Raw genomic sequence first — 17,134 nt, forward strand, 5'->3', positions numbered from 1 at the left:
TTAATTAATCGTTAATTTCCGCAGCCCTAATATATATATATATATATATATATATATATATATATAAATATATATATCTTAGTTTCAATTTTGTTGCATGAAGTAATTTATGGCTAAATAAAATATTAAAAACAAGCTTTTTCAAAAGAGCAACATGGTTTCAAAACTTTATTAACTGATGATGTAGCATTTAATGTACTGTAAGTTTATTGAAAATCTTGAGCTAGCCAATTTTCATTACCTCTCTCAAAATGAGTATTATCATTGTTGGCAGCTATCAACTTTTTATATTGTAATTTCACAAAGTTTTTCACTCAGAATCCTCTAGTTTAATATCTGCAGAAATTAGAACAGTTAATTTCTATGAAAAGAATGGTATATCATTAGGAACTAGTTTATTTTGTCATATAAGTCCGTAAATATTGCCAATTTTTATATTATTACTAAACAAAAAAACAAAAAAATTGTTAGGTTAACAGTGCAATTTGTAAAATAACAAACAAAATAACATGTATTTTTGTTTACAAGAAATTAAAGTTGATTTCAAGCAAATAACATAAGCTACAAGTCATTATTTTAAAAGGTTAAAGAAACCCAAAAAGGAAAGTTAGGGGCAATGTATATAGTTCAAATAGGTTGTATACATATTATATTTTCAAGTTCAAGTATTTAATATAGGTTCTCGCAGGTTCTCTAAATTATGTGACACTTTGTACAAAATAAAAGTATAAAATGTTGAAAATTTACCTCGTTATTTTAAAGCCAGATTATAAATGTATTATAAAGGCTAGCCTTTTTATTAAGGGCTTAAAATTTCTTGAATATTTTGGGTTATTATTTTTCTAATTTTTTTATGTGCTCTGCTTATTGAGCTTTTAAATAGTGTCTTTAATGTCAATGCTAGTAGTTTTGAGGATTAGCATAACAATGTGCATATCCTGTAATATTGATGTACTATTGATGTAGTTATTGTAAAACTAAGATTAGCAATTGTTTTGACATTTCTTGTTGTACTTAATAATGTGTATAATATATAACATAAAACACAGCTAAGTACTTACTAATTTTTAGTTTTTTCATATCATATTTTAGTCTGGTTAGCTCAGACAGTTATCAGACGTAAAATAAAATAGAATGAAAATATATAAAAAAATGCATATAAAAAACTGTTAGAAAGACATTATAAAAAGGGACTGGCGTAAGGTGAAAACTGTTAAAACTAAAAAGAGGTCTCCAGCCATTCAATGAGTTCTAACACCAATAAAGACAAAACCATTTTAAAGACTAGTAATAAATAATTATCAATAGCATATTGTGGATTTAATTCTAAAACTTGTTTTGTTAGAGTTTAAATATTTTTATAATATAATAATTTTTCTAGAAACATGTTGCAGTTTTTTTCATCAGTTTCTTCTTATTTTAAGTCTTAATATTTTTTTGAAACCTGGTAATTAGCAGTTTTTTCTCATCAGTTTCTTCACATTTTAATTCTGAAATTTCTAGAAACCTGGTAATTAACACATCTTGCTCATCAGTTTCCTTTAATTATAAGTCTAAAATTTTCTAAAAACCTGCTAGTTAACAGTTGTTCCTCATCAGTTTCTTCATATTTTAAATCTGAAATATGATCAACTAATCCAGGTTAAAAATATTTGTTCAATTTTTTTTTTAAGTATATTTTAAATAAATTATAGCGAACATTCTTTTATATTATTGTAATAGTCAGTATTTTATATTGTGACATTGTCTTGGAAATGTTGATATACTCATTTATATTGACGCTTTTTAAGTTCTAAAGTTTTTGTGGAATTACCATTTTCTTTTTTTCTCTTTTTTCTTGTGGAATTTTATATCTTGTGAAAAATCTGTCACAATCTGCATGGGCTACATCAAACAGTTATATTTGTTTATTAAAATAGTTTCTAATTTTAATTGTTTTTCAGTTCTGTAAGACTTGTTTTTTCAGTTCTGTAAGTCTTGTTTTTTCAGTTCTGTAAGACCCAACATTAACATAATAGTTATACAATACTTTTAGTTTTGCAAAGTTTTTATTTGCATTGTTGGAACATCGGAAACTAAATTTTTAGCACCTCATCAAAAGTATTGAAACAGCTTTGTGAAAGTTCCATTTTATTTCTCTTTAAACCATAAAAAAGTAGGACAATAGTAATTGTGGGCAAACAGTCTGAACAACAGTTTATTTAAAACTGGTAACTGATAACCAATTAAATACATGTTAGTATCACATCTTGTTTTGATAACTTTCTTATTTGACATTTAGACTTGGATTCAGTTTGTTATATACAATTGTTATATACTACTATTTCACTAAAATTACAAAAATAAAATATGTGTGTGTGTGTGTGTGTGTATATATATATATATATATATATATATATATATATATATATATATATATATATATATATATATATATATATATATATATAAGTAATTAAAAGTGACGTATGTGTTGGCGTAAGAATCACTGTTTTCCTTCCGCTCTTCCCAAAGCCAACAAACTATAGATCTATATATATATATATATATATATATATATATATATATATATATATATATATATATATATATATATATATATATATATATATATATATATATATATATATATATATATATATATATGTATATATATATAAATATATATATAAAATGTGTTAAATTATAATATTAAAATTGACTTTAGATGGGTAATATTATTCATGAACTGGCAACATCACTAGAAAACTATCATTCAAGTGGTATAAACCACTTTAATGCTGGAAATAAATTTAGTGATGTAATGTTTTCTGCATCTAAAGCTTTCAAAAATGATTCATTAATGGAGATACCATTGGCTAAGGTATAAAAAATTTATTATTATTCTTACTCAACAATAAATTTTTTAATATTAAATTTAAATGTAAAGCATACAAATTATTATAACAATTATTATTTAAGTAACAATATTCTATTATTCTATTATGTTGAAGAATATTCTATAACATAAAAGAAAATTATATAATGTTGAAGAAAATCATTTAACTAATCAAAATTAAAAATTATATTTTTATACTGCACATGGATTTTGTTTATTACATCCACATAATTCATTTGCAGCAAACCAAACTCCTTAGCAAAAAATTGCTCTAGATCAACTGTTTGTAGACATATTCTAACATTTATAAATATTCCAAGAATCAGGAAAACAACTTATAAAACAAAAAGGAAGTTTGAACCCTCTTGAATACCTCAAAATACCCCAAAGATACTCCAAAATTCTTTTATTAGGCCTATAGTGTTTATTATATTTATAAACAATTTAAAAATGAAAAACCTTTGCTTTGTTGAAATATAATAATTCTAATTGATTAACCTAGAGAGTTTGTTGTGTACCTTTTTTAATATATAATTTTTTCTTTAAACTTTTTTCTTGATAAGCTATTTTTATTTGAATCGGAATTATATTTGTTTTATACAAGTTTGCAGATGCATTAAGTCGCATCGAATGTTATCGTGATATGCTGCTAACTCAAACGTTGATGTTAGGTGTTGAACCTATGATGGCAATGGTCAAAGATTTTGAAAAAATGAAGGTTAAAATACTTTATATATTCTTTAGGTTTTTATTTTATATTATATATAAAATAGATGATAATTGTATATAGGATGTAGGGATAATTCAATATACGGCATAAAAATTTTCTACATATGTTTTTTATAATATATTTGTAGTAATTTGAAAATCTTATTAACGAAGTCATTTTACCTTTCATACATGGATTTAGCTCTCCTAAAATTGAAGTTGTTTGTAAATATCTTTTCCTAATTCATCTCTTGAATCTAATGACAACACTCATTCCTAAGAAACAGTTTAATCGTTTGTTAGACTTCAAATCACTCAGACTTTTGTTATTATTTTCTTTAAATATTTCTCACTTTTATACAGCTTGTGGTTTATACAACATTCCAGTAATAGTCAAAAGTTTTCCCCAGAACTCTCTTTAGTAAACTCTCTTTCTCTAAACTATTAAACTCAAAACTTTCTTTAGTAAATTCTCTTTCACTAAACTATTAAACAAATGCTTAAGTGAATCTTGTCTAGTTTTTTAGTTTTTAATTAACAAATTCTTTATATCTTATCATGAGCCCAACAACATATATATGCCTCTGACAATCCTAATTTTGCTCCTCTTGCTCTACTATCACTTGATATTTCACTTTGTCAAACAGGACCAACACTGACTTGGTTGCGCATCATTAGTCCATTTTAAATTTAATTTTTTTCCATTAATAAAATCTTGGTTTTCATTACAACTCTTAAAACACATCAATTCTTTGGAATTTTCTCCTGTCTTTATGCTTTCCTAACTTTTACCATCTACCATTTTTTGTCGACTGTTTTCTTCCTCTTTATTTCTTTTTTGCTTTGACATAAATTGTTGCTAGTTATTGGTGTGTTTTTCTTGTTGGTTGCTTGCAGCCTTGTTGCAAGCAAATTTTTTAAAAAAAAAGTGTTTTTTAATAATTTAAAAGAATCTGTTAAAAAATATACATTAATAGATTTAAATACTTAAACAGAAAATCTTATGTGTAGACTACTAAGTACTGATTATATAGGAGACATCACTGTGTCATATATAAGTGACACATTCTTTTGTTGGATAAATGTGACACATGCCTGTATCTTATATATATGACACGTGACTGTGTCATTTATATGTGACACATCACTGTGTCATATTTATTTGGAGCATCACTTTCATATATATGTGAGATATCACTGTGTCGTATATATGCACACATCACTGTGTCATATATATGTGACACATTACTGTTTCATTTATGTGATAAATCACTGTGTTATGCATGTGACACATCACTGTGTTGAAATTATGTGACACATCACTGTGTTATATATATGTGACACATCACATAATATATGTGTTATATTTTTAGTATATGTTTATATAAATTTAATTTTTTAAGTATTTCACATGAAATAAGAGAGATTATACTAGTTTGATCATTCTTAAATGTTAGAAATAATTTATTTATAAATGTTAGAAATAATTTATTTATCAATGTTAGAAATAATTTATTTATCAATGTTAGAAATAATTTATTTATCAATGTTAGAAATAATTTATTTATCAATGTTAGAATTTATTTATAAATGTTAGAAATTATTTATAAATGTTAGAACTAATTTATTTATAAATGTTAGAAATAATTTTTTTATAAATGTTAGAAATAATTTTTTTATAAATGTTAGAATTTATTTGTAAATGTTAGAATTAATTTATTTATCAATGTTAGAAATTATCTATAAATGTTAGAATTAATTTTTTTATAAATGTTAGAATTAATTTTTTTATAAATGTTAGAAATTATTTATAAATGTTCGAATTAATTTATTTATAAATGTTAGAAATTATTTATAAATGTTAGAATTAGTTTATTTATAAATGTTAGAACTAATTTTTTTATAAATGTTAGAAATTATTTATAACTGTCAGAAATAAGTATTTTTATTTTACTTAACCTAGCTCCATTTAAAAATAAAAAAAATTAACCGTTTATGTCGCATGTCAAAGAAATTATTTCAGAAAAAGTATTTACAAACATAGAAAAATCATTTTAGTGATTTTCTTTTTAGAAGTGCAAATCAAAGCTTTTGAAAGCGAGTGAATACTTGCATATAACTTGGGAAAAATTTGCATCTTTGCCTCACATTTCTCATTTAGCAGAGGTATTTTATTTTTATTTTTTCAAAGATGTTTTTATTTTTCACAGATATTTTCTCGAGTTTTAAAAATTTGTTTACAGGTTTTAAAAAGTTTTAAAAAGTTGTTTACAGGTTTTTAACAGTTTTGTTTTAATTTTTTCTTTTAATTATTTAAAAGTTATTAGATATTTAGATGTTTGAGTTTATAAAATAATTTAGATATGTTTAAAGGTTTAAAAATTTAGAATGTTAAAGGTTCTAGGTGTTAAAAAAGTTCATTAGAAAGTTCAGATATAAGAATGTTTATTAAAAATATTTTGAATTTTAAATCAGATAAAACAATTTTAAAAAAATTAAAAATAACCATAGTATTTGATCTGCGATTGAAACTTATTTCAATCATTTTATTAGTTTTCTGTATTGTCTGTTTTTAAAAATCTCTGATTTGATCAGATAATGTAATTTCATTGCATCAGTGAATCTGGGCATTCGCTTAAAGCTGGTGTGCCAGGAAATTAAAATTATCTTATAGTAAAACCAGTATGCCTAATTTATGTAAAATGTTGCTCTATTAACAAATATTACTAATAGTGTTGTTATGACTTAAATAATTCGACTGCTGACCAAACTGATTAATATATTTTCTTAAGTCTACTAAAATCAACTAATACATTTTTGAAATTGACTAAAAGTCAATTTAGTGGAAATATGGGAATAAATTTTTTTTCTTTTCGAAGTTGCGAAGTTTTTATTGTGATAAAAATAAAAAAGTAGTTTAAATTTGCTTTTTATTTTTAAACATCATTTAAATATTAATAAAACAAAATGAGAGCAAGGTTGCTCCGATGGTGGAACAATTTATTTCCAAGCCCCAATGATTTAGGGATCGTCTAAAATACTTGCTAAATATCAAGTCTATGCAATCATATTTGCAATGGGATTGTATAGATGAATCTTAGATTTTAGAGCTTTGCAATTTAATTTTGCCCTAAATCCCTAGAAGCTTTGAGCAACCCTATATGAAAGTATTTTTGAAAATCACAAGCATAAAATAAACAAACAAATAAAAACTAGAATTAAAAAAAAACTAGATTAAACAAAATGCTAGGTACCATGTAAAAGTTGTAATAGTACATGCTATTTTTATTAATTAAACACACAATAGTTCAAGATTTAAAAAATCAAATAAATAAACATAAAATTTTAAGATTATTATTCAACTAAATCTTTTAGTCAATTAGTGAGAAGTCCATAGTCAATTTAATTGACTATTCGATTTTTCTAAGTCAGCATTTAAATTTTTATTTTCTTCAAAATTAAATAATGGAGCAAGGGTCCTAATAGGCCGCGAATGGTCTGGAAAAAAATTTAATAAAAACTTAATAAAAGCTTAATAAAGAAAAAAATTAATGTCAGTACCCCTTTTTTTTTAATAGAAGTTTATAATTTTACAAGAAAAAGTTAAAATGTATTGAATATTAATTGTTAACTCAAAACAACAACAACAACTGCACAACAACTTCATTTTTTTAATTACCTCCATTTTTTTAAAATGAAGAGGTAATTAAAATTGCAATTGTTTATGATGAATTTCTTAACAGCAAAAAAAAAAAAAAAAAAAATTTATCAACAATTTTTTTTTAACATTTTGGCTTTTACAAAACCACCGCATACTACTCGTAAACTAGCTAATCATATCTAATTAGTGGTCATTTTATTATCAATCTAAAAAATTAGTGATAATAAAAAAACTTATTTTAAAAAGTTATTTCAAAACTAAAAAAAATCATTTTTTCATTTGTTTAAATAAATTTGTTATATAAAGTTTACTAAAAAATAATGAAATAAAAGTTCAATGAAGATAATGATTTCTGGCATGTAATATGCTATATAGGCAAAAATTATGCTATTTGTTTTTATGAAATATTGCATAGACATTGCATAAATATTGAGTTGACTTATAATTTAGTTGGACTAGTATTAAAATTTTTGTTAATGTTGTTAATAAGCTAAGCTACAAGTAAATTTTTTTTACATTAATTGCAATTAAAAATTAAACAAAAAGCATCTTATTTTCTTACAATTTTTTTTAAATTAAGATATTGATCTTTTATTATAACATTTAAAAGAGATTATTTGTAAAGAAATAGAAATATTGAAGAAGTAGACTCTATTGCTTTAATTATAACTGGTATCTGGTATGTTGCCTTAGATATATATGGTATCTGGTATGTTGCTTTGATCTGGTATCTATTATACCAGATATCAGATCAATACAAAAGTCAGCAGAGGCGCTAGCTCCTTAGAGCAGTGCCTATTACAGTGTGATAATGGTTGGAGGTTGGTTGCAAGAGCAGGTCCAACTATGTTTATAATGCTTTTTTGCGCCTTGTCTAAAAAAAAAGGATAACATTAGAAGATCCACCCCAGGTATGGCTAAAGTATTCCATACAAGGATGGATTTGAGATTTGTAGAGATAAAGAATAGAATCCACAGTAAGAAATTGTTGAGCACAATAAAGAGATGCAACATTAGCAGATGTTAATTCAGGCCTTGTTAAGAAGCGTTACGCAGCTCGCATTTTGCTTGCAAAAAGACGATTTGCCTACGCGTTCAGCAGTTTTGCGTTACGCAAAAACTTATATCTTTTAGAATATTTTAAATTATCTTTTGATATCGTTTATGTGACGTTTATTCTGAAGAAATAAAGTCGTAAGTAAAAGCATTTAACCGCAATTGTAAACTAATAGATTTTTTGTTAAAGAAACAGTTTATTTAATTTTTTTTTTTATTGTTAATAAAAATTAGTTAAAAAAAATAAAGTGTTTTAAGTTATCTTAAGGAATTAAATATATAAATTCCTTTATAATGTAGAAATTATTTTTTGTCATAATAGTTTAAAAAATGCAGGATTTATTTTAATGTAAATATTTTATTATTAAGATATTTTGTTTATTGTTAATTCAATAACGTAAAGTTTTAATGACGTTCGTTTAATTTATGAAAATAAATTATGATCACAAATATGTTATCGGTAACTGAAAAACAAAAAAAAAACTCTTTTTTGTTTAAAAACATTATTAAAAAGAGTTCACAAATTAAATAAGAAAAAATTTATTAACAGTTAATAAAATAACCAAAAACCAAATGTAAAATCATAAGAAAATAAACAAACATTATTTTACGTTTCATGAAAAAAATATTTTTTTCAAAATAAAATTTAGTTCATATTTGAAAAAAATAATAAAAATGATTTTTTTAATAAGAACTTAGATTTTATTTGTAACTTTTGTTAAAGTGAGAAAAAAACAAACTGTTTGTATGATTTTTAACGCGTTAATAAAATACAACGCGTTAATAAATTACAATGCGGTACTTGAAAAGACGCTAGTGACTCAATATAACTTCTAACGATGCAAAATATATTTGCTGAGTTGAGTTACTTAAAAGTGCGTTACGCGTTTTCGCTACGCAGCGAAATCTCGTAACAAGGCCTGCTAATTTTGCAATGGACTTAATAGACGGTTTCCATGAAAGATCGGAACTAAGAGTTAATCCTAGAAGATGAAGGGTAGATATATCAAGTAGAACGCAACTAGTAGAATCAAAAGATGATATTGATGAAAAGTTCCTAGCAAACAATTCAACTTTGTCTTTAGGTGAGGTGACAAAGCCTGAACCATACAAGAGAGGTGGAATAACAGGTTTGCCCTTATTATTGATAACTGTTAAAGACTCTCCAGAAGTCACAAGAGCCTAATTTTTGTGATAAAATACAAGATTTTATGACTTGAGAATAGTGAGCTTTGGCATTAGACAAAATCTTTTTTAAATGTTTTCTAGCAATAGTAAACAGGCGTCTGTTTTCTGGAGAATTGTTTTGCTGATAGATATGGAAGTAATGGTTTCAATTGGAAATAGCAGCAGCATAATGTGAGGAAAACCATTGAGAAGAGTGAGGCTTGACCTGGAATTGCCGAGAAGGAATAAAAGATTCCATACCAGCCTGAATCCACGAAGTTATGTAAGAAATACATTCGTCAGCAGGAAGACGAAAGATTTCTACCCAAGGACCATCACAAAGAAAATCAAAAGAGTTCTAGTCAGCTTTAAGGTAGTTGTAAGAGGGGGATTCTGATGATGAAGAAGAATGAGATAATAGTTTCAGAGAGATCAAACCGTGATTGGAAGCACCTAAAGGTGAATGTGAAGAAACTGAAAACTGAATAGGATCAGAAACAAGACATAGGTTGAGTAGAGAATGTAAATGATTCAGTTTGTCTGGAAAGCGAGTTGGAAAGTTGACTATTTGAGTTAAAGATTGAGAAAGGCAAAAGTTGAGGGCCTTATTTCCAGCAGAGTCACTGACACTAGAGCCAAGCCATTCAGTGTGATGAGCTTTAAAGTCACCAACAACAATGATATTGGATGATGGATAAAGAGAGAGGGCTTGGTTAATTTGATCAAAAATAACATTGAAAAGAGTGCAGTCTTGAGATGAAGGAGAGCGATATAGAACAAAGAGAAAGGTCATAGAGTGAAGTGGTGCTAAGTGAAAGCACATAAAAGAATAGTCTGTGGATTCAAACCTAGTTTCCAGGCAAATGGGTGAATTAAAAGAAGATAACCATTAACAGTTAGACCGCAAGATGAGACAGCTGAACTCAAATTAGTCTCACACAGAGCAAGTAGATCTGGTGAACTTTGCAAGAGATAAGACTCAACAGAAAAAAAGTTACTTCAAAGTGATGATAGATTTAGAGAACTTGGTGATGATGATGGTTTTTTGTGTTTTATAGTTTTTAGTACTTTAGTAATTTTTTAAAGAACTTGACTCAAAGCATAGATAGTACTCTGTACACTATTTAATAGTCCAAACAATTGCCTCATTATTATTAATAAATCCTAAGCCGTAACAAAGAGCTCCAAATGTGGCCTCAACAATCCATATTAAAAGTACGAACAGGGACACCATCCATTCGCAGCATGGCACTGTTAATACTCTGATATTTTTCAGCTATTGATGGAACCACCCTCTCTGAAAGCTACCACAGAGTTCCGGAAACCTGACTACCAGCCGGCTTCAGAAACATTAAACTGAGTTGTAGAGCTGTACCCTCATTAGGAGATGATAGAATGAGTTGCCTAGTCATAAAAATAGAGACACAAGCAAAACCCACGCATTGAGTTAAGATCCACCATTCAACATCCTATTATATAGGTCAGCAGATAGAATCTGTTTACCCCTTAAGTCTTTACCTAGGAGGCCTTCTACAAGATAGTAGCTGTATGCGTTTAACATCTGCCCAAGATGAATACTTTTATCAAGACACCATCTCTAGCTTTATTCAACCAAGAGCCCCAAGGCAGAGGGTGTTTTAAGTCGGAGTTGGCTTCTCCTAGCCTTTACCTAAATAAGCGTAGGCTACAAGGTAGCAGGACATGAAGCAGGTTGTACTGGGTTACATGTTACCAGTAGCTGAATAACCTGACCTAAAAACTGTTGTATTTGATTTAAGTGGTATATACATATTGTCTGAGATATTTCTGTGAGTTGTCCATGTATATTATGGTAATAAAAAAAAAAGGGCCATCATTCATAGCAACATATATTACCCTTGGCCAAAAGGCCAAGGGCAAAGTATTTTGCTAAGTTAATAATCCGCTTTCAGAAGTAACTAATACAAACATTTTTGTTAAGTAAATTGTTCTCCTGTAATCTTGAGGCAAGAAGCTTTCTCTTTAGACAGTGATAGGTCTCTATCACTGTTTCAAATCATTCAATTGTCACTCTCAAAAAATCATTCAATTGTCATTGTGTTAACAGTTTTGGTTCAAAATTTCTATCTTCCAATGTGTTATCAGGATCTGCAGTCGGTCCAGGAATGCCACCAGTAGCACTTTTATTACTATCCGCTTCATCTTCAATGAAGTCTATACCACCATCTGGATGAATTGAAATGGGCATTTCCTCACAATGTCGCATTAGTTTATGCACTGAATCCATTACTGTATAAACAGTATTGTGTTTTTTCTTTGCAGAAAACCCTGTCATGATTACACTTCATAAATAACAATCTGCATGATGATCCCTCTATATCATAGGTATGGCAAACAGCATTAAAGTTTTTTGTTCATCCAATTCCATAACCCGCCCATAGTTTTTTTTAGTCACCTAGGTTGTATATTTTTCTTGATGCTGGGTGTAATAGCTCATCAATGTAGTTTAGTTGTGAATATGCCACATATATACACATACAAAATTTGTCAGAGGGATCAATCTTTATCATAAAATCTCTGTGTTAACATATTAATGCTTTTATCATACATATTTTTATCATAAATTTATGTGAATCTGTGTGAAACCTATGTGTTTATGTATATGCTTTTATTATAAAATCTTTGTGTTTACATATATGCTATCTATTTTTATGTGAATCTGTGTGAAATCTGGGTGTTAACATATTTTTGCTTTTATCATAAAATCTGTGTGTTTACATATATTTATCATACAATCTGCGTGTTTACATATTTATGCTTTTATCATAAAATATGTGTGTTTACATATAAGCTTTTATCATAAAAACTGTAAATAATACTACAGTTATTATTATATAGCAATAATGAGATATTTGTTTTAGCTTATGTTTCATATATTATATTAGTATAAAACTTCACATAAAGTTGAAACTAAAAATTATCTAGAAAATCCAGTTAAACTGGTATATATACTAAGACTAAATAAAAGATTATGACAATATTTTTACCTAATCATAACATAAACAAATAAAAAAAAAAACTGTATAATAATATAACTCCTTTTTAACAAAAACTATATGTTGTACAAAAAAATCTGAAGTTTTGGAATCAACATCGAAAATTGTATCCTAAATTTAAAATTTTGAAATTAAAATTTTTGCATGACCAAGGGCAGAGTGGTTTCTTTAAATAAACTCTTAAACTGGCCAACTGATCTGGTTTTTTTTAAATAGTTAATCTTGATCTGGTCTAGCAAGTTGATTTTTTGATCTGGTCTAGGAAACTGGCTAAAATTAGGTTGTACATCTGAAATGGGATTGCAACACATGTCCTTTAATCTGATATAAGATGCTTTACTGTGGTTTACCCTCCAGTTTTTTCCCAGTCGAAATAAAATTTTTATTTTTTATTTTCAGTTGTCCGCTGTTATAATCAGTAGTCCAGTCTAATGGTTCTTTTTTTTTTTTTTTTTTTTCTCAGGTGAAATTAACAGAAAAAAAATTTAAACGTCTGACAATTGAAATACGTCTAATAAGAAACAGTTTACCTAAAAGTAAATTAATTTATTAATTAAATTAATTAAAGATCACCGTTTTTGTCGAAGTCGATATCTGTTTCAAATTGTTTCTTATTGTTAACAAGGGTTTCATTACACAAAGCAAAAAAGTTGAAAGCCAAAACTGCAAAGAAACGTTTTATAAATACATAAATATTCTATTATTCACTCTCAATCTTTAATCAAATTTAATTTAATTGAACGTTTAAAACATTATGTTTTTAATGTTTTAAACATTTTTTATTATACTAAGAAGTGTTTTTTTTTTCATTAATAGAAAAAATCATTATTAATTGAATTTTAATAATGATTTTTCACGTGCATCTTAATGTTTTTTACTTTGTTAGTTTTGTTTGACAAAGTTTAAAAAAATTAGTTTTACTAATGAAAAACAAAAAAGGTTCAGTGTTATTAATGATTTAAATGCCCATTCACGTGATTCAAAATGAGATTATAAGGTTTGAAAAATGATACAATAGCATTAGGAAATAAAAGAAAATATAATTTTAAAACTCATTTTAAGTTGAGAAGAACCATGCTTCAAAATGCAACAACAATGTTTAAAAACAGTACAGTCACAGTTCAAAATATTAAATTGCGTGTCAGCTTCTTTTTATTAAGTTTGGTAAAATTATATAACGCATTATAGTGTACTCATTGTTAAACAAAGTGTTTACTACTTTATATTCTTTTTAAAAATTCTTTTAAATAATCGCAAGGAATAAAATCTTTATAGATCAAAATATAGTTTTATTATTAACGCACTTTTGTAAGTAACAAACTGTCTGGTTGTCCTGCCGAACCACTGATAGGCATTTTTTTAAAATTTCAGTTACCCTTGGAGAAAATAAGTTGTCCCGTGCCACCGGACGATCATGAGAGTGCACCCCTGCTTTAGTTGAAATTCCACTTTTTTCAACTGGTTCATATTTTTGTTAAATTAATTTTATAGGACTAGTAGTTGTCTGGATTCCAATGAGTCAACATTTATACCCTGGAATCTGCTATCCTTGAGTTCTGAAAAAAACAATAGAATTTCCCATTCATTTATTGAGTTTGAATTATGGAATTATATTTTCTTATTTTAGGAGTTTTTTTACATATTAACATAAATGAGCAAAAAGTTGTTAGTTATTAGTATTTATTTTTAGTTCATTTTTTAATTGTTTTTTTAGCCATTGCAACTTGATCGTTATGCTCAAAGTATGATAACAGCGAGACAAAAATATCAATTATTACTTGCTGATTATATTGAAATTGTGAGGAAAAATAACAAATACAAAAAAGTACCAACTTTTTTTTATGGCTAAAAATTAAATATGTTTTTATTAAAAGAATCTTTAAAAGAAAACCTTTTTTCCAGGTGATCCTTCTTCGAAAGATTTTGGAGCATATGTTTGCTGAGTTTTCATTTTTTAACTATTGTTCTCAAGTATGTGTTTTTGTATAACTCTTCAATTATTGTTTTTGTATGACTCTTCAGTTATTTAAATTGTTGTTTATTTAAAAATGAATTAATATAAGTCATAATAATCATCAAAAATTATTAAAAAACTATTTTTTACTAAAAGACTTTTAATGTTTGTCTTATTAACTTTTATTTAATTGTGTTTTCTTAAAGATATTGAAAGATTTAGAACCGTATATGAACACTTTGTTTGAAGATATTCAAAAGTATATGGATGAATTTGAGGTTGAATGGATTTTTTCTTTTATTATTATGTTTTTAGATTGTTTATAGTCAGTTTAGGTTGTTTGTGGCAATTCCAAAAGAATGTTTGTTCTATAAAACAACAGAAAAAAGTCCAGATCTTGAACTTTTGTTTGATGCTCTGAAGGAAATCTCTTTGTCTTTGAGTGGGACATTAATCACAAAAATTAGACTCTCAATAAAAGATGATCTGATTTTTTTGGAAGAAATCTTAAAATTAACATAGTATTGTTTTTAAATTAACACAGTATTGTTTTTGCTTATCAAGTGCATTTTCTGTTTTTTATCAATGAGCTTTAATGAATTTTACCAATTTTGCTAGTAAGTTAATGATTTTTATCGGCAGTTATAAAACTTGGTAAAAGCTTAGCTCTATTTAAAGACAACACTGAAATTATATATGTATTTATATGTGTGTATATATATATATATACACATATATATATATACACATATATATATATATATATATACATATATATATATATATATACATATATATATATATATATATATATATATATATATATATATATATATATATATATATATATATATATATATATATATATATATGTGTATATGTATATATATGTATATATATATGTGTATATATATATATGTATATATATATATATATATATATAAATTTATACAAATATCTTTGCATACTTAGCCTATCATAAAAGATCATTGATGATATCATACAAAAAAAGGGGGCTGCTGGGTCTTCAATGCATCGACTAGGGGTTTGGATAGATGTTAAATGATTAACTTTAATGTACAAAATATATCAGGGTTGTGTTAATCTAAATTTTCTGGAATAACTCAAGACTTGACAAACAAGATTACTGCATGGAGAAACAAGTTGAGTGTAGTACTGCCGGGGACGTGGTGGCAATCTAACTCAGATTTTATTGCTTACGAGGCAAGGGCTGTACCACTACACCACAACCTATTTTATATATATTTATATTTATATGTGCGCACACATATATTTATACATATCAGTTTGTTAATATAGATCAATATAGATCTAATGAACTATTAATATATATAATTTATTATTATAGATATAATTTATAATATAAATATATTTTATAATATAAATATAGTTTATTAGTTTATAATGTAATATATAATTTATTAGGTTTCAGAGTCATTAGAAGAAGCTTTAAAAAGAAAAATTGAGCAAGAAGTAGATTTTGCAGCTAAAGCTGAGCGAAGTTGTTATCAGAGTGGAGATAGTATGTAAGTTTTATGAGGATATGAGATTTTCAATATTTAGTTAAACACACAAAAATTACAAATTGTTTTGTCACTTTTCAAAATTCTTTATATTCAAGTTTTTTTGATTTTTCTAATATGTGTTAGATATTAGATGACCATGGAGGCACTTAATAAGTACGGTCAATGTACTTGAAATAATAAAGTGTTTTCCTAATTTTAAAGTTGTTGTTGCTGTTTTACATCTTTAAATAATGAGGTTTTTTTATTGTTTATTAAATTATGTAAACTTACTAAAACACACAACGGTGTCACAAAATGAAAATTTATCTATTTAAATGAAAACACTTTAGGTTATGATAGTGCAAGTAAAGATGATTATTTTGCAAATATTTGTGATTTTGAAGTAACTTTTTCTCCGTTGAATCTAAACTCTTGCAAAATTTACCAGAGCTACTTGCTCTTTGTGAGAACAATTTAAATTTAGTTGTTTTATCTTAGGATCTTAGTGTTGTTGTTTATTATTCTTTGATTGGATAATAGACAACAACACTATCTAATACTCCAATAGTCATAAGCTTGGGGGTATTTTTAAATATCAATTCACCTATTTGTCTTGAAATCAGGTTTTAATTGTCTCTAAATTATTTGGTGTGCTTTTGTTTACCTCTTCACATCTTTTTATTTATTTTTTTTTCATTTTTCTTCTTTTTCTAGACTTTTTTCCTTCCTTTTTGAGACTTTTTTTTTCACTCTTTTTGATGTTGTTTTTGATCAAACTGACTTTATCTCCATTATTCCTCAAATCTATTAACATTGACTCTGCTTCAAAGCTCAAAGTTTTTGTCTTTCTCAATCATTTGCTCAAATAATTAGTTTTGTAGCTTTGTTTCAAACAAACTTAATCACTTAATTTCATTCCGTGATTTTTGTCTCTGATCCTAGTAGTTTCTTTAAGATTGCTCAGTTTCTTCTTGTTTTACTTTAGATGGTTTAGATAATGCTATGATCTCACTAAAAGATAGATAATGTTTTAGATAATGTTATGGTCTCACTAAAAGGTAGATAATGTTTTAGATAATACTATGATCTCACTAAAAAATAGATGGTGTTCAAGATACTGCTATGATCTCACTAAAAGATAGATAATGT

General features: G+C 26.3%; 1 protein-coding gene across 1 annotated transcript in view; it reads left to right on the forward strand.

Moving 5' to 3' along the window:
* The window catches only part of LOC100203222 (arf-GAP with coiled-coil, ANK repeat and PH domain-containing protein 2), a 39,594-nt gene that overhangs the window by 5,461 nt on the left and 16,999 nt on the right, over nt 1-17,134 (forward strand). The window contains exons 2-8 of the mRNA XM_065805161.1: nt 2,708-2,863; nt 3,483-3,596; nt 5,660-5,752; nt 14,220-14,330; nt 14,408-14,476; nt 14,666-14,737; nt 15,906-16,006. Of these exons, the coding sequence (XP_065661233.1) occupies nt 2,708-2,863; nt 3,483-3,596; nt 5,660-5,752; nt 14,220-14,330; nt 14,408-14,476; nt 14,666-14,737; nt 15,906-16,006 (716 nt within the window). The remainder of the gene's footprint in view (nt 1-2,707; nt 2,864-3,482; nt 3,597-5,659; nt 5,753-14,219; nt 14,331-14,407; nt 14,477-14,665; nt 14,738-15,905; nt 16,007-17,134) is intronic.

This window comes from Hydra vulgaris, chromosome 09, assembly GCF_038396675.1.
Source record: "Hydra vulgaris chromosome 09, alternate assembly HydraT2T_AEP".
NCBI classification, from domain to species: domain Eukaryota; kingdom Metazoa; phylum Cnidaria; class Hydrozoa; order Anthoathecata; family Hydridae; genus Hydra; species Hydra vulgaris.